The following is a 19,145-nucleotide window of genomic DNA, read 5'->3' on the forward strand; positions in this document are numbered from 1 at the left end:
AAATGATGCTGACACACACATGATGACGATAACATATCATCCTTTGTTTATGTATCGGTGCACATGGATGGACCGTTTCATTCTGACCAAACTGTCAGCTGTTGTTCTAACCAACATGTTTCAAATTTATAATTAATATATATCGGCTATTTGATTACGTGTGCATTGATCCATTCATCATGCATTATGGATTAGGAGAGACAATTACGGATCTTCATAATTGGTAAATACTGCAAAATTTCATCATTTGTCTGTAATTATCACTGTTTTTCAAAGTCTAAAATAATGCTTAACATCTCTTCAGTTCATCGTAAATTTTTGTTAAACATTTTTTGTATTTTAAATTTTCTTAAACAAATTGATGCATTAGAATCGCGAAGATAAAGGTGTAATATTCAGAGATGAAGCAATTCGCGCAATCAACTTGTAAGCTTTACGTAAAGTCGCATCGCGCGACTTGATTGCTTGCAGCGTGAGAGGCAAAACTCGTAAATTCCGCCGGCTTCAAAAATATATCGAGTTACGAACAAAACGGAAAAAAGCATCTTCTTTCAGAACGGACGAAACAATCAGCTTTCGTTTGATTTTATTTCGCTCGTAACCGGACGCATTCGAAAATTGCGTAAGATTCCGCGCGAAAATCAGATTCTGTCATTGCTTTGTCATCGCGAATGCGATGGCGATGCATCGAGTGCACGTTCGACGAAAGAGAGAGAAAAAGAAAAACGAGAAAAAAACAAGATTTTGAAATTCGCGACTGCACGTGGAGATCTATTCGCGATGTTTCGCGTCCGAGCAATCGACTGGCCGTAACCATCATCGATTTCAGGTTTAACGCGCGACTTGCCGGATAAATTCGGAGCTTGCAATATTTACAGAAAAGTCAATCAACGTTACTTCACGAGTTCTTTCGTCGTGAGATGTACCGCGAACGTCATTTCTCTCATTTCATTGTAATTGCGGTAAAGCCGATTGGAGCTCGAATGTTTTCCAATTTATCGGTAAACCGCAAAATGTTGATCAGAAAGCTTAAAAAAGAAAAATAAGTTTCGCGTCGGCGGATCATGAAAAAATTGAAAAAGAAAACGGGTCGCAGAGTGAAAATAAAGATTCATCGAAATAATTGTTTTACAGTGAATGTGTTACAGGGCGCACGTAGACAATTTCAGCTTACCGTTAACAACGTGCACCTTTATGCTGCTGGGATTCGCGTTGCTCGGCTCGCACCGATAGATCCCGGAGTCGCTCGGTACAGCTTTCTGGATCATCAAACGACTCGTTGTCTCGGGCCCCTTTTCAGTGACCAGACTGATACCGCCACGTGGCGAATCGAAATTGATAACCTGGACAGAATTACAACCCGTATATTTTTTCAAACGATGAAATTATATGCATGATATATTCACGATTAATTTGAAAACAGAACGCAGATATACGTATCTACGAACGCTATATAATAACGGGAGGACATTAAATTTACATATATGTAATATAATCGAAAATGCTCGGCAATAATAACATTATTCAATACAAAATGATTATGTGATTAAATTATTAATAAAGAATCTATTAATTTGGAGTTACAGTTTACTTACATATATTTCACCTCTCTTTCTCTCTATTTTTCTCAAAACTAAATTCTTCCTAGAAATAAAAGTTTACTTCAAAAATTACTGATAAAGAACTGTCTAAGAAATTAAATTGATAGCTGAAGCTTTCTCTGTCACGATTAGGTGCTGAGAATGAGATGGTACCGGTCTCAACTACACTATTGTAAGTTTCTCAGGAACTAACAATAAGCTCCGCGAGATGATAGCTTCGGGGAAGTCTGGTAATACCGAAAATAAAAGCTAACTCCTCTTTTGATTCGCGTCGCCTAATATCGAACATGTAGGCGCCCGCGCCGTATGCGTCTCACCTGCAATCGTCCCCTTTCAACGCTCGCGCGCGCCTGTTTCCTTACTTTTCCCTGGAATCCCCGCTTTTCCCGATAACGCAATGACGCCCCTTTGGCGGAAGATAAAAGGCAGAACTCCCTGCGCGGTACGAGGTAAAGAATAGCAAGAAAGGTATATACATTTCTTTCGTATTCTCTTTGAGGATAGACACGCGTAACGGCACGCCCCACGGCACTCCCGATAAAATGGAAAAATATCCTTCGTCTTTTCTTTTTCGCTTTTCTTCCAGTGCTTTCCATTTCTCTCTTTTCCATTAAAAAAAAAGACTTAACTCGTACCATACTATAGTAGAATTCGTTTCGCCGCGTGTGTATCTCGCGTTGCGGGGATAAATAATTGTCCGCGAATTGAAAGCGCCGCGAAGAATTAATCGGAAAATAATTTCGTTCCTTGGCTGCCACGCGAGCGGCCAGTCTTTCATTTCGTATTTTACTTTGATCAATGTGTGTGATAGTATCTTGCGAAAATTGCGTTACCTGCTGTTTTATTCTAGTAAAAAGCACGTAGCCGGGGCGAGTGTGGCGCGTATCTCCGGCGACCGATGGCATGCCGATGTATCGGCAATCAGCCGAGAAATTAATGTCTCTCTCCTATTTTTTTTTCTATCGATCGCTCGCTACAGTTTTTACTACAAACCTCGCGTACACGTACGGGCGTCTCATTAACGCGCGCGGAATAATTTCCGCTCGACCGATACCAAACGCGGAATTACAAATATCGGCCCGCAGAGGGGAATTTAAAATTATCTCGTCATCGGGAATAAAACGCGGCGCGACGCCGCGCGAACGTTACGTCGCAAAATTATTCTAACGAGTTCGTCAATATTAATGGGTTCCGCGGTGTAGTGCGCTCTTTGTGCCCCGTGAAATGCGCGTTTACAATAACTTTTGTTGCGCAAAATGGCATTAAAAGCACAAAATGCATTTTCCCATCGCAAAGAAAATACGCGTCGACAGACCGTATTAATCATGCGTGCCTGTTGTTGCCTGACGCGGCAAAGAGCGTCGTTATGCGACTCGTCGCGTAGATAAATTGCGGTCTCGGAAAATCGGAGATGGAACACCGAGCCACACAGTCGGGAATTCCGATCTGGAAGATCACTGTGCAAAAATTATAAAACTAATACACAATTACAGATTCTATAGAAACAGATTCTATAGAACTTGTTATAATTTATCTATTTTGTGTAAACGAGATGTGCAAAAGAATAATTAGAATCGAATTGTAACATTAGAGTCTCAATTTTTTAAATCAAAATTTTAATTAAATCCTATTAAAAGTTTTACTACAAACTTAAAACTCAGAATCGTTAAAAAGTTCAAAGATTTCTCGCTTTTACGCGAAGAAATCTGTTATCTCTCAGTGATTTATTTGCGGAAGCAACACTCACCTCCGAATTGTGACTCCAGGTCATCGCCGGGGGTGGTTCGGGGGCGTATTTAACGACACACGTCAGATTGATGGTGCTGCCCTTATTGACGAAGAGGTCTGGCGCTCCGATTATAATGGTTACCGGCTCTAAAACAAAGAACCATCAATTTGAGTCTGTTGTAATTACCTGACGGTCGTGATTGAGTAGATCGATTAAATAATACGGTGATATAATTTTCATCGTATATTTTTATTATATGTTCAATATTTTTATCGCTCGACACTCAATTCTGAATCGAGCCCATCGTAGAGCGAGCTTTTGGGTCAAGTCGTGTCGATAAGATCCTCTCTTTGCCTGGACGGCCTGCTTAAAGTACCAAGGCGGTCATTAACGAGATATCTTAAAAGATATACGATCTCACACACGCTCTTTACTTAAATATAAATGTGTGAAGCGCATCACCGTTATTTTACGTATATCTAGTAGATATTTCTTATCACGCTATTATATCGCAATTTAACAAAATACATTTTTTAAGTGTTAATTTAATATTCAGAAATTAATCAGCAAATTTTAAGATATAAGACATAAAGTGCTTTCCGATTAAATTTTCACGTAGGAAAAATTAGAGAGCAAGAATTTCGATTCCATTTATTTATAGCTTCTATGAAAAGGATATAAAAGAAAGATTAGAAATTCCATATTACATATATGCTTTCTAAACTCCAGGACTAATTATGAATAGAGACTGCTCTTCTCTGTAGCAGTTAATTAAACGATGTTTATATTGTACGCAAACCAACTACAGGAGGTTCAGTTGACAGTTCTGCACTTTCTTCAAACTAGCAGAAAACTTTTGAAGTTATATTGCATCCAGCGGAACGTTTGAGTCAAACTCGTGATGTTACTAGGAAATTTATATCGCTCCAAATAAATACGCCTCTCAATGAAGTACGACTTTGAAGTTTTGTCGCTGAAGTGAAAACTTGAAGGAAATTAAAAATTCGAGAGTTTTGCAAATAAGTATTGGACGTACAAGTCACTCTTCCAGATTTCCACTTCTTCCTCCACTTTCGGGGAAGTCAAAAATTAATGTTACATGGAATTAAATATTTGCTCACCGACTATCGTTAGATACACGGGGTGGCCGATGGGCGGGGTCGTAGATATTTGGCACTCGTAAATCCCGGAATCCTTACGCTGAGGATATCGTATCCTCAAGGTCCAGTCCTCCGTATGAGGAGAGTGTAGTGCCTCGAAACGTTGATCGCTGGTATAAGTGTAACGACCAACCGTTAACAGATGTATGTCTCGGTGCCTCACCCAGGAAACCTAAAAGAAAAGATATTATCCGTCATTCTCAGTATACTACTTACTATTTTTCTGTGCACGGAAAAAGTTATTGCATGATGTCACATTAACAGATTTAAGTCTAATTGAGAATAATTTTGTTAATTCAATAAGAGTAGATATTAGTGAAACAAATAACATTTTATTAAAACAAGAGCATGACGTATTTGTGTTTCATGCTATTGAATTAACAAGGATATTTTAAATTTGACTAATAAATCTAATACTAATACATCATTTTCCATGTGCGATTGACATGTTATCCCATACTTAAATTAATAATAATAATTAATAATAATTAATTCCCGTGACACTTGTTATTAATGATAAGGCAGCTATATAAAATGCATTGCCTTATAAACAGTTCAATTAAGATATTTAAGATACATGTACATTCACAAAAATATAATATAAAATTAGAGAAATAAAACTGATTACTCTAAATATAAAATCCGCGCTTCAAGATGCACGGATTTCACGTTATCAGCGATCAAAGCACGTGTATGTATATAGGCCACGGCCATGTGAGGAAATAATATTATATACCTACATGCATAGCTGGACTGTCAATATCAGGCGCGTTACTGCCCTACGATATATTTATCTATCCTATGGCGTTGCCTGCGGTTTGCATAATATATCGTATAAAAAAATAAATAAATCGAAAGCTTATTTATTGTTTGTTTAATACCGTCGCTCAACTGCTGTTAAATTTTTACTCATTTAAACGATTTGACCGAACCTGCAGATATTTCAAGTTAAATGCACCACATAAGTCTCATCAAAGTTTCAGCGCACTTAATAATATTTACTAATTTTATCGCGTCGGTACGCAAAAAAACGCAGACGAACCTATTAGATCGTTGATGCAGTTTCATCGATTGCATTCTCCGGAGTAACATTTACATTCGATTGACCCTAATTAACTCTGGAAATTGGTGAAAACCGCGTAATGACCGATACTCGCGAAATAATTTGTTTTATTCGTTATTGATATTCCATCCAACGGTTTAAAAAGTCAGAAAGTTTTCACCGACTCAAACACGAATTGATTCAACGAGAGGTATCGCAGTTTTATGAAATTAAAAACATAAATAATTCTGCTCGTTGTATACATAAAGTAATTATTGCACAAACGAATGCTTGGATATCTTTTATTATCGCTCATTAATTTTTAATTTGACGAAGTTTTCGAAAATGCATATAGGCGTAATGATGTTACGTATATCAGTGAAAAGATTAATAAATTATTGAAATTTGATTGAAATTTGTCGCTCTACCGTGGCTCATAAAATATATATCAAATAAACACTAGCAAAATAATTAACTTCTGTCCTTTTAATTCCGGATATGAAATTTCCTCCATACCGGTGAAATTGATCAAGCTAAAAGCGATGAAAGCCAACGAAATCTCATCTTTTTTCGTATTTTTTTCTCTTATTTTATCTCTTATGATTGAGGGGATAATGCTTATACATATATATTGGTGATATTAAATTTTGCTTGCGCGAAAATTTTTCGTCACTTGAACGATGGGCATTTCAAGATCCGTACGAATAATTCATCGAAACGGATGAAAATTTCATCAAGCTATCAAAAAACGACATATTTCCGATGCATTGCTGGGTAAAATAAATCCAAAAATGTACACGTAATTGAAAACCTTTCTCTAGTTTCTTAGTATTACATGATAAAGTTTGGAAAAGTGAATTTTTTTCTATTGCGGTAGAAGAGAAAGTATTTGGCGTGATCGAACAGGCTGAGCGTACACCGCGCTTTTCGGATCGTTTTCCGGGAACTTCGATGTATTAACCGAACGCGCGCGGGTTGACGTCCTCTCGACGGGAGTGACGTTGCCATGGAGAGATTCGTTTTGTCCTGGTTCGTCCTACTGCATCCGGCACCTGCGCCAGCTGGAGCTCTCGAGATGACACGGCCGTGTTATTGGCATTAGCGTTGCCGGCTGAAAGCCAAACAAAATCTATCTATCCTGACGAAGCGATGGGGTTGCTGGCGCTGAAGAACGGGTGGAAAACAGAGGCGTCGCAACTGTCGTGCGCCGCGCGCACCTCTAACACGCCGGCGTGCGAATGCAAAATCGGCTTTTGGTAGCCGGCTATTGAAATCGATCCTACAGATTCGGGCGCTGCGAGGGTTTTCGGTTTTCGCGATCGTCTCGCTGTACCTGCATGGATTCAGCTGAATTCTCCGTCTGCAGCTTTAAAGCGTGGCTTTTGCAAAATTGAAGGATTACATTTTCTAACTCGAGCGACGCAATAGAGTCAAACGCTTTATACAAAATTGAAAGCTATGAATATTTTACGGCAAAACAAAAGCTTTTTTCCTACTAACAAAAATTATAAAATAAAATATTTAATTAGAATTAAAAATTAGAACTGTGTGTAGTATACTGCAGCATAAAAGTACAAATATAATTTTCAGTAGATAGTACATAATTTATCCAGTCGAGAATATCTCGTCTGTGTATACATATCACATTTATGTGTATACATATTATTATCACATGCGATATCACATTTATAACTCACATATCAGTTTCGCATCGAAGTGATAAAGGATTTAAAAGCCACGAGAACGTGGTTGAATCACGTTTCTGGATTCGCCTATACGGGATTGCATCGGGATGCAGATATGATGTCACGATGGAGATTTCGCATTGTCCTATCTCAGCACCGAATCCCCGACACTTGCGCGAGCCCCCCGCGTACTCCAGATGACGCGTATGTGTCATTGGCATTAATCGCTGCATTGTTTGGCGAAATTCAACCGAAGCCTCCGGTTGGCAATGGTGGCACGATACTATATTCACCGCGCTGCATGCTTATATAGGACTTTACGATAACGGAGAGCGAAAATACGACCGTGCATTATGCGGCTCGAATGCTCAATATTGCAGTATAAGAATTATGTGTATTTTGAAAGATCCCGCCTTTGCGTATTTGGGGAAATGTCTTCGTGTGTTTTCACCGAATATATATCGGATACACCAGTTTTCCAATCATTCATACATATATATATATATATCAACTGTCTCGTTACTAATAAATGGTTATTATCCGTTGTAGCGTATACACGTTACATTAATTTAATATTTTAATATATGACAATAATAATTTAATAATGTGATAACGCTTGAAATTGGCCCAGAATAAATGGTTTACGTATTTACAATATTAACGTGCAGTAAACTTTAAAGCCGATAATCACACAAAATACTGTGCAAATGTGTTCTCTTTGTTTAATCGGATACCTCTCACCAATCACGGGTTCTTTTGAAATAAAAGAGAAGACTATGATTGACCGAAACGTTTACGATATAAGGTATATACGTCGATCTTCGTACAGAGCAACAAGAAGAGCAACAAGGCGCGCTTTCTAATAATCTTGAGTGCTTTGTAGCGCAGCGTAGCTTTTATTTCAGGAAACAAGCAAAAACTTCATCCAGAACGTACTGACAGCAGTAATTTAGCTTAGCGCGACTGAAACGAAGTAAAAGCGCGCAACAACGCGCATCTTGAGCGATAAAATTCCAGGATTGGGATCCATACGGCAACGCATAAAGCTCAGGGGACTTAACTGTCAAGGGATCGTGCGGAATAATCTTGTTCAGAAATAATGTCAATTTTTCAAAGCGGCTTATATTGCGTTGAATAAGTATAAAGAGCACCTGTGTCTTTTTAAAAGCTCTTCGTTTGCTTGTTATTGTGCCAGAGTGTGAGTTTCTATTTATAATAATTATAATTATTAACTTAACGCCCCGAAAAGTTGCGTCTATATTTCACGATTTGGTAAATGTTTGGAAATACAATTCCACTAAGAACCGCAGTTTTTTGTAGTAATTAACAAAACAAGCTATAAGAAGAAACATGCACAAGTTTTTGAGGGGAAGAGGGCTTAAGGTTTTTGTAGAAAAAAATAGAAAAAAATATATATTTATAAATATGAGAGAGAGAGAGAGAGAGAGAGAGAGAGAGAGAGAGAGAGAGAGAGAGAGAGGATTACATAGCCTAGAATAACATGGCTTTTTTGTATCCGTTAGTTAATCCCGTATCAACTGATGAATAAATTGTGAAACTTTTCTTTGACATATTAATTTTTACATAGTTCTTTTTTATTAATCGGACGATAAGAAAGATCTTTGTATATTAAAGTAAATGCTTGGGCGAGGGAGGGGTTCCGCTCCTCTCCCTCCCTGCAACCCCATCTCGAAAAAACTAACTTAACTCATACCTTTTTTAAATTAAAATTAAAATTAGAACGCAGTTATCACTCACTTCCATCACCAACAGTCAAATAAGTAAACAGCAAACAAAGCGTTTTTATCATTCGTTTAAAGCGTACATTTTACCGGTCGATGTAAAGCAAATATTTTCTAGTTTTTTTCTACAAAAACTTTAAACTCTCCCTTAAAAACATATGTATATATTTTTTTATAGCTTGTTTTGTTAATTACTACAACCGCGGTTCTTGTTGGAGTAGTATTTCCAAATATTTATCCAAGATTCTATACCTATAGCATATCGATGTCGTCGACACCCATTGCCATTGGAACAAATTGGGCATCCAAAACACATTTCATTCGATTTAATTTCGCAATCAGAGCCACGCGTTGACAGCACGTAAGTAATTGTGCACGATTCAAAAATCCGTGACGAGGGAATCAGAGGAGAGACTCATAAAATCATTAATATTCATAAATTATTACGGGAATATCGGTGGAACCATCAAACGGCATGCATAAACGCGAAGCCCGTAGTCCGTGTTTACGATTACACTTCGTTTATCAAGTTTTTATATCATTCGTCGAATCTACCGTTAATCAACGATCCATTGTGGAGATTTAAGCCGGTGCGTTTTCGATGCGTGAGCGCGTTTACGAACCGTTCTCATGTTTGCGCAATGAATAAACTGCGCGATCACCAATTATTATCGGAAGGCCGCAAAATGGATATCTGGAAATGCAAAAGATAATCACGCGGTCAATGATTCGCTATGCTGTTATGATGTCGCTGGGATATCAGTTCAGGAGGCAACGAGTTTATCTACACAATGTACGAACCATAAATTGTAGCATACGATACGCAGCAATAATAATAATTGAATGAGAATTCGTCAGGATATTTAATATTCCATTTTTATTCATGTAAAATAAAATATCGCGATAGAACATCGAATAATGCAAAAATATTGAGATATCAAATAAATATTTTTATGTCGAAATTACTGTCGAAATGTATTATTGAAGACGATTTGAATTTAAATATTGAAGTGTAAAAAGAAGAACACACTACTCCAGATTAATATAAAATTAATCTTTAATATTAATTATTATATTATTATTATATTATTAATATGAAATAAATCCTTATAATACTCTTTCATGTTAAACTATTAAGTCCTTACTATTAAAGTTTTAAATACCATTATATTCCATCGAAACAGCGGAGATTGTAGTCAAGATGGACTGCATGATCTATCTTTCGCGAAAGAAAGCCGATTTCAAGCTAACCTGAACAGATTACGATGTCTGCTAATGAAGACGACCATTATCATCTAACATGTATTTGCAGTAGCTTCTTAGTTGGTCCGAGCAAACAGCCGGTAATGATGCACCTTCGCGTTAGCAAGCTGCGTCGATTGATCTTTCAGCGCGCTTATGATAGCAGCGTCATATATCATCGGCGGATCCGATGATATCATGTCAACGAAGTAAGCTCGAAAGAACGGATTAAAAGGGCGTTGCAACGGGACTCTTGCAAACTCGAATGACGAATGTTCCGACGCACTCGTATTCTGCTTCGTTTGAAATGAGAATAAACACTTCGGCTTCGATACACCGCGGCGAGTAATGAAAACAGAAGTGTTTGATTCGGTTCAATGAAATTAAGCGTCATATCTGTTACAATCGCGATACCAAACGATCAGCTCTAAAACGGAAGCTATCAGCGGGACATTTGATTTCCAGGAAGAAGAAAATGCAACGGGGTAGTTCTTTGGAAATTACCCAAGTTTTATCACGAGTACACGCAAACCTGAAATTTAAACGTAATAAATATGTGGTTACAGAAGCGCAAAGACTATCGATATATGCGAAACCAGTTTCGTGGCAGAGCGGCGTTCTTAAAGAAGTTACGATCGGTTGATCGTGTGTAGTCATGCTATCTCGTACTTATGCGATCAATCGCTAATTCTTCATTCTTCATTCTCAATACATTTATTCGGCAAGTTTAAATGCAAATGTGGAAAAACAATGTGCTAAAGAAGTAATGTCGCAATTAAAAGTGACGTGACGATACGATCAAATGTTAAGATATTTTCAGTTATAAAACAGTCTATAGAACCGGTAGTTCTATAATTGCAGGAGAGGAATTTTCAAAGCGACATAATTCATCGACGCTCGATACACAAAAAGAATGCTTCCACTCACTGTATAAGAAGAGCGGTTAATAATGCAGGAACATAAACGCTAACATCAGCTGTCTTTTTCATGAGACGCCGGCTCCGTGCACGATGAAGGAACAGTAATGTTTATTTAATAGCCCCATTTACGTTGGACGAACCGCGCCACGGACTTCACCGTGTAAGAACAGCGATTTTATATTTCATAAGCGAAGCGTGTCCCCATAGAGCTGCACTTGTTCGCGTTGCGCGCATGATCGCCATCGTTGTAATTATACCGAGTTGTAATTATAACAATAAAGAATAAAAATTGTGAAAGAAAAAACTCGATAATATAAATTTTACACGTGGATTAAATTAATATTCACGATCAATTTCGACCAGTTAAATGCTCTAAAATCTTAATAAAACGCAATGGCACGAGGTATATCGTGATTCTCTCGCCAAAGTACCTTTTAAGAATAATTAGCTCCTTGTATTTTATCACAGTAATTCGCGCTTGTTACTTTTTTACTGACACTTTTCGTACGACTCGGATGACACTTCCAACTTTCCATTCGTGGACCATCGATCGATTAGAAAGTCGTTTAACGGGTCTCTTTGGTGGCGAGCGAGCGGGCGAATCTGGCGACGTGACGCGCCGTTAAAGTATCCGCTACGATCGCGAGGAAGGGTCGCAAGGTCGTTCGTGCGGCCCTACCCTTAAATTATTCAACAGCGACGTGGGGTAGCTGACCAGCGCGCTGTCCGCTTAAGATATAGCGCCTCTGGTCACGAACCAGACGATGGATTTTTCGATGGCTCACCGTTCGATTCCCCAAGTTCTTCACCTTGCACACGAGATGCACCGTTTTCCCCACCAGACCGGTGAAGTTTGATTGCATAGAGATGTCGAAGTGAGGCCCGGTGCCCGGCGTCGGCCATTCCTCCAGGAAATCGGTCCGAAAGTTTCGTAGACATGACGCTATACCACCTGAAAGCAAACGTGCCCACATACGATTAATGCCGATCCCTCGGAAGGAAACCATTATCGACAGAAAATTTAAGATTACGCGGAGAACAGATTTATCTGATGTGATTTGCAGTTAAAAATAAGATTCCCTGATGACGAGATTATGAGATCAATCTTGCACAGCGTTACTTCTCGTTCTTGATTAATATGGTCGAATGACAAGGATAACGCGCTGCCACAAATTTTCTATCCCATTTTTAACGCGGTCACCCCCAGATTGCCAAACTAGCAACGGAATAAATGTCCCAAAATTTTTTACGGCACGTCCGCGCGCCCGAAATGTTCCGTACGCTCGAAGTCGACGCGTCTATGCATGGAATGTTTTGAGCGTCCGCCAACTCTCGGCGCCCGGCGGATTTACGATGTATTGCATTTTCGCGCGAGGTCACTTGAATCTCTCGAAACGGGCGTTACAGGCCGAGAAACTCCGGGGCATCAGCCCGTTAACCCGTTCGCGTCACATCGGAGATCGTACGTAGCATCAACGTCACGGATTGTCGCGTCACGTCAGTTCGCGCACGTAAAAGTTCGCGTGGCAGTACGTTCGCGAACGGACCTATTTAAAATTTAAATACATCACATTATATCTTGACGTGACGGTAACGTTCCTTTTTGTGACGGCAGCGCGACGTTACGGCCGGATTTCCCCTGAAATCTGCGCGTTACCGTGCACACACGCATACTGTGCATTTACTAGCTGCTAAGCTTATCGCGCGTGCTATTCGAGAGATATTTTTCCTCGCGTATCTCGTGAACGTTACACAGAATGTACGGAAAGATTATCCTATTGAAATAAATTAATTCTACGGAGGAGACCGCCGCGCGCGCGAGGTGGGAAATACAGTGGCGGATTTATTAATAGTTGTACGCGAAGCACGCGCTTTAAGCATCAGATTAAGATATTAACTGCAATATCGATCGTACGTTAAAACTTTTTTAAACCGTCTTTTTTTTTAAACCGTCATTGCGGACGTATCCAAAATTCTCGATATTTAAAAAATATTTTGCTGCAGCGCGATACATTCTTTTGAAACGTGCGACTTGTTTTTTTTTTCATATTAATTCAATGTGTCTCTTTCCTAACTGAGCTTTATTTTTCTGCATTGAAAACTTTCGTTTCAAAAAAATAAATCTTGAATAAAATATGGATTGCAAAATTTTCGTTGGAAAAAAAAATAAAAAACTCGTAACATATTTCAAAAGTAGTCCTAGTTTCCACAGTTATCGTTTTCACGTTGGATTTCGTTAACTAGTAACGGCAGTCTTTGATTGAATTCACTTTTCAACACACAGCTGGCTTTGTTGTGACATAAAAATCGACGAACATTATTTGCAAAATAATGAACGCGGAAATGGCACACATCTGGTCCATGTGACTGTTTCGCTGTAATTTTCGGTTACAAAGGAATATTATCATTAAATAATATATATAGCGCAATTTTACCAGCGCGATGTAAATATTTAGTTGGGAGCTCACTCTTCATATTATATATTATCATTAAATTACAGCCAGTATTTCGAGCCAAACATTCATATAATTTCTCTTATTAAGTTTTTATTAGCTTCATATTCTATAATTTTAAAACAATGCAGTGTTATCTCTTTTGTATGAAACGTGCAATTTGTGATTAAATACAATTTAATTAAACATCTTTCTACCTCTTTGATAAATGTACCCCAAATGCGTCCCAGTGAAATACTTGTGCCGTATGTTTTTTAAATAAACAAACATTTACATTATTAATTTATGCGTTACGTTATATGCAAAAGTATATTTTTCTGGAGAAAAATATGAAAGAAGGAATGGACATAAATCTTTGGCACAACTTAAATTGCAAGTACCGGTGCTGTTGCGCGCCATTTCGAGATAACTAATGCAACTGTTCTCTCCGGAGTTGACAATAATTCATCCGTTTCGCACGTAATCCGCATTCTTACACTCGAATTCGCGATTCTTGATTAAGACGAAGGAAATACACGAGGCAACTGGCGGCACAAATACCTGGAGCGTACGCACGAACTATCGCCAACTCCGGAATTGCACTTCCGGATCAGCTGTGTACGGGCAAGCACTTTCTCAGTTGCGAATTATATTTCGTCAAGTGCTTCACAAAGCCAGACAGCCGTATGCCGCGAATTTCCGACTGCGCGATGTTTAGGGCGAGTTCGCGATTAGTGCGGAATTGCATGTATACTCTCGCTCGTTGCTCAGAGTTGATTTCAACCGGGATGGAGATACTTGCTTTACTTCCTCACCACATACTGTCAGCGAATATTTAACCACAGAAGAGATCCTTGGCATTATCATAATTTAATTAGGCTGGTTTTAGGCGTGATTCAAGTTGCAGAAATGTATTATTCAAGCTCTAGAGTAAAAAATGCATACCGAGATTAATTTTAATCTTTTATGAACTTGTAACAATTGAGAAATATTTAAAGACACTCAAATCTTGAACATATTTGTATAAAGAATATATAAATACATTTAAAAAATAGAATAGAAATTATAATTATATTTGCTCATTTTTTTATCACAATCAATGTTCTTTTTTCCACTCTTCTTTTAAAATTACACTCGCGCGATAAAACTGACGTATTCTTCACGTTTTTAACATCGCCGCAAAACAACGGTTAATCTCCGAGACTTTAACGAGAGAATAGCTTTCGGGCCCGTAAGCGCCATGAAGTTTAAAGGCGACGTAGACGTGCGCGTAATATCAAACTTCATCGATGACGGGATTAAGCATAATCGCCCCCGGCACACTCTATTTCTCTTCGTACCTCCAATTTCGTCGAACTTTTCGAAATACTGGCCGACGTGCCGCGACGTGCCGCTGCGGATAATACGAAACTTCGAAACGAATGGATTTTCCGCGTAGCGTAACGTCGCGCGCGCGCGTATTGTCATAAAATAACCCTCGTAATTGCCTTTCAAAACTTTTCGCTAGTAGAAGCACTTCCGTGACGGGAGAGCCGGGTTCTAGACCATAGGGTTCGTGAGACCACCACTCATTGAGTCCGAGGCCTCTCGCTGTTCGGTTCCTTCGAACAGGCCCCCTGGCTCGATGCAAGCAAGCTACACTCGCGCGAGCCTCATCACGTCGTTCGTTTTCCGCTCGCGAAATTAATTTTCATACCCAAATTCTTCCGCAGGAACTTTCACCGCGTTCCACGCGAGAAAAGTTCAGCCTGTGCTAAAGCCTCTCATCGAAATTTCCGAGCGAGGAATGCACGCCAATTCGAGCGACGACATTTATTTCCGTGCCGACGTATTCAATTAAGACTGGTTCAATTGAGACGTAAACTACTTAACTGTAGTATTTTTATGCTCGTCTATATTTTTGAATACCTGTAGCTGTACCCATAAGATATTTCTAGCAACTGTCTATTCTGTATGTACAGAACTTAATTAAATCTTTCTGTTTTCAAATTATTTACCTTTCAGCCCGTTCCAAAAAACTAATTTATTTTGATGAGAGAAATAAACCACCTTTATACTACTACAAATGACTGTTGATATGAATCAAGAGACACGGTAGTGTCTCGCGCCAAGTACACGCGGAGCGAGACCGACCGTGACTCTTTTACGCGACGCGACGGGTTGCGAGTACCCGAGATGTTGAGATCTCGATAACGAGTGAACGGATCAAGTTCTAAGTAGGCTTGATCGATAGCTTGGGGTCCAATTAGGGGGGGGTTTCTCTTATAATATTCCGCTACGTGCCCTACGAGCGGAGATATTGCGACGCAAAGTCCAAATATGAAAATTTATTTTTAAGATACTCCTCCTCTTCCTCCTCCTAACGCCGCGACATATCTATCAGAGAAACGTCACTTTCACTTTTTCGCCGCTGGCGGCGCAGGTATCGCCAGTTTCGATATCGCGCGCGTATTTCGAAATTAGGTCGAGACTTATCGGTCAGGAGGAAGATTTCTATTTAGGCAAATTAGGTATATACTTATATAATATATATTGAGTCAATTGCTTCATGTTTATCTGGAGAGATTTCGTACCCTTACATCGTATTACCACCGCTGCCGGAAAAGAAGGTTCTCTACGCTTGGCAGAAAGTGCCGCTAGGGAATTTTTAAGTCGATTCTTATGAATCAAGCTTGAATTCGATGTCTAGGTATCCCAGGTTGCCGATGACGAGGTCCAGATAGTGCGCTTCATAGTTTTCGGTGTCCAGGTGTAATAATACGTTGAATTCGATGTCTACGTGTCCCAGGTTGCCGATGACGAAGTCCACATAGTGCGCTCCGTAGTTTTCGGTGCCTACGTGTATTAATACCTTGAATTCGATGTCTACATGTCCCAGGTTGCCGATGACAAGATCCAGATAGTGCGCTTCATAGTTTTCGGTGTCCAGGTGTAATAATACGTTGAATTCGATGTCTACGTGTCCCAGGTTGCCGATGACGGGATCCAGATAGTGCGCTTCATAGTTTTCGGTGTACAGGTGTAATCGTACGTTGAATTCAATGTCTAGGTGTCCCAGGTTGGCGATGACGAGGTCCACATAGTGCGCTTCGTAGTTTTCGGTGTCCAGGTGTAATAATACGTTGAATGCGATGTCTAGGTGTCCCAGGTTGCCGATGACAATGTCTAGATAGTGAGCTCCGTAGTTTTCGGTGTCTACGTGTATTAATACCTTGAATTCGATGTCTAGGTGTCCCAGGTTGCCGATGACGAGGTCCACATAGTGCGCTCCGTAGTTGTCGGTGTCTACGTGTATTAATATCTTGAAATTGATGTCTAGGTGTCCCAGGTTGCTGATGACGAGGTCCAGATAGCGCGCTCCGTAGTTTTCGGTGTCTAGATATAATAATACCTCGAATTCGATGTCTACGTGTCCCAGGTTGCCGATGACGAGGTCCACATAGTGCGCTTCGTAGTTTTTGGTGTCTAGGTGTATTAATAACTTTAAATCTAAATGTAGGACACGTAGATATCGAATTCGAGGTATTAATACACGTAGACACCGAAAACTACGGAGCGCACTATGTGGACTTCGTCATCGGCAACGTGGGACACCTAGACATCGAATTCAACGTATTATTACACCTGGACACCGAAAACTATAGAGCGCACTATCTGGAACCCGTCATCGGCAACCTGGAACACGTGGACATCGAATTCAAGGTATTAATACACCTGGATACCGAAAACTATGAAGCGCACTATGTGGACCTCGTCATCGGCAACATGGGACACCTAGACATCGAATTCAAGCTTGATTCATAAGAATCGACTTAAAAATTCCCTAGCGGCAGAATTAAAATTATGTCATGACATAATAAAAATTCGCTGAATTAAAATTATGTCTAGACATAATAAAAATTGGACGAATTAAAATTATGTCTAGACATAATAAAAATTGGATGAATTAAATTATGTCTTGACATAATAAAAATTGGATGAATTAAAATTATGTCTGACAAAAATAATTCCGCATTTTTATTATGTGTATACACATTTTTAAAAAAAAGGTAAAAGGAGGCGCTAAGTACACGCATAGTAGTGTATATGTATTATGTTGTTACCCTGTTATGTTGTTACCTCGAAAAAAACAAAGTGGTAGTATTATACCTCCAAATAGCTTTACCCTGCACATACTGTTTATAAAATGCGTAATACTACAAAAAGGCGTGATATCCGTACAAAATTACCTTTTTTAAAAAAAAGGTAAAAAAAGGCGCCAAGTACACGCATAGTAGTGTATATGTTGTTACCTCGAAAAAAAAAAGAAAGTGGTAGTATTATACATCGAAAAAACCTAAGTAACAAGTGGTAGACGTAATCTTTATATCTCGAAAAATCTTGAAAAAATCTAAGCAGTAGTATCTTTATTTCGAAAAATTATAACCCAAGTGATACACATCACAAAATTATGTTACCTTATCAAAAGAAGAGTCGCGCTTCAAGTGATCTATTACAATTACAAAAAAAAATGATATCTCTTTAAATTACAGCGCCAATTACAGAGAGAACATATATATTGCCTCAAAAAATAATTGTTGCACTACTTTGAAAAATCTTTACATTGTGTCAATTAGAAAAGAATGTATGATAACAATTTTATAAGATTAAAAAATTTTATTTAAATTTAACAAGGGAATACAAGATATTTAAATACAAAGTTTACATGTGTATTTTTTAGTGGTCACAAAGAATTACAGAGGTAACAGTACAAAATAAAAATATTTTATTAAAATACATAAATTTTTCTTGTAAAAAAACTTGGCGCTGCTAGACCTCGAAATTTTAAATAAATAAGGACAACAATAAATAAAAATAATTCAGAAAATAATGCGATGGGAGTAATATTAAATAATTATCAGCGTGGATGTGCGAGTGAGTGATATGGGTGTGTGTGACGACGCGGACGGCGGATAATGCGGCTTATCATTAAATAAATATTTAAAATTTCGAGGTCTAGCAGCGCCAAGTTTTTTTACAAGAAAAATTTATGTATTTTAATAAAATATTTTTATTTTGTACTGTTACCTCTGTAATTCTTTGTGACCACTAAAAAATACACATGTAAACTTTGTATTTAAATATCTTGTATTCCCTTGTTAAATTTAAATAAAATTTTTTAATCTTATAAAATTGTTATCATACATTCTTTTCTAATTGACACAATGTAAAGATTTTTCAAAGTAGTGCAACAATTATTTTTTGAGGCAATATATATGTTCTCTCTGTAATTGGCGCTGTAATTTAAAGAGATATCATTTTTTTTTTGTAATTGTAATAGATCACTTGAAGCGCGACTCTTCTTTTTGATAAGGTAACATAATTTTGTGATGTGTATCACTTGGGTTATAATTTTTCGGAAATAAAGATACTACTGCTTAGATTTTTTCAAGATTTTTCGAGATATAAAGATTACGTCTACCACTTGTTACTTAGGTTTTTTCGATGTATAATACTACCACTTTCTTTTTTTTTCGAGGTAACAACATATACACTACTATGCGTGTACTTGGCGCCTTTTTTTACCTTTTTTTTAAAAAAGGTAATTTTGTA

At 38.4% G+C, this 19,145-nt stretch overlaps 1 protein-coding gene across 2 annotated transcripts in view; it reads right to left on the reverse strand.

The window, feature by feature from the left end:
- The window catches only part of LOC139814077 (zwei Ig domain protein zig-8-like), a 29,099-nt gene that overhangs the window by 1,195 nt on the left and 8,759 nt on the right, over nucleotides 1–19,145 (reverse strand). For both annotated transcript variants that reach the window (XM_071780056.1, XM_071780057.1), the window contains exons 2-5: nucleotides 11,907–12,073; nucleotides 4,452–4,662; nucleotides 3,349–3,476; nucleotides 1,175–1,343 (exon numbers count right to left, since the gene is read on the reverse strand). In XM_071780056.1, coding sequence (XP_071636157.1) covers nucleotides 1,175–1,343; nucleotides 3,349–3,476; nucleotides 4,452–4,662; nucleotides 11,907–12,073 — 675 coding nt within the window. The remainder of the gene's footprint in view (nucleotides 1–1,174; nucleotides 1,344–3,348; nucleotides 3,477–4,451; nucleotides 4,663–11,906; nucleotides 12,074–19,145) is intronic.

This window comes from Temnothorax longispinosus, chromosome 6 (assembly GCF_030848805.1).
Source record: "Temnothorax longispinosus isolate EJ_2023e chromosome 6, Tlon_JGU_v1, whole genome shotgun sequence".
Classification (NCBI taxonomy): Eukaryota; Metazoa; Arthropoda; class Insecta; order Hymenoptera; family Formicidae; genus Temnothorax; species Temnothorax longispinosus.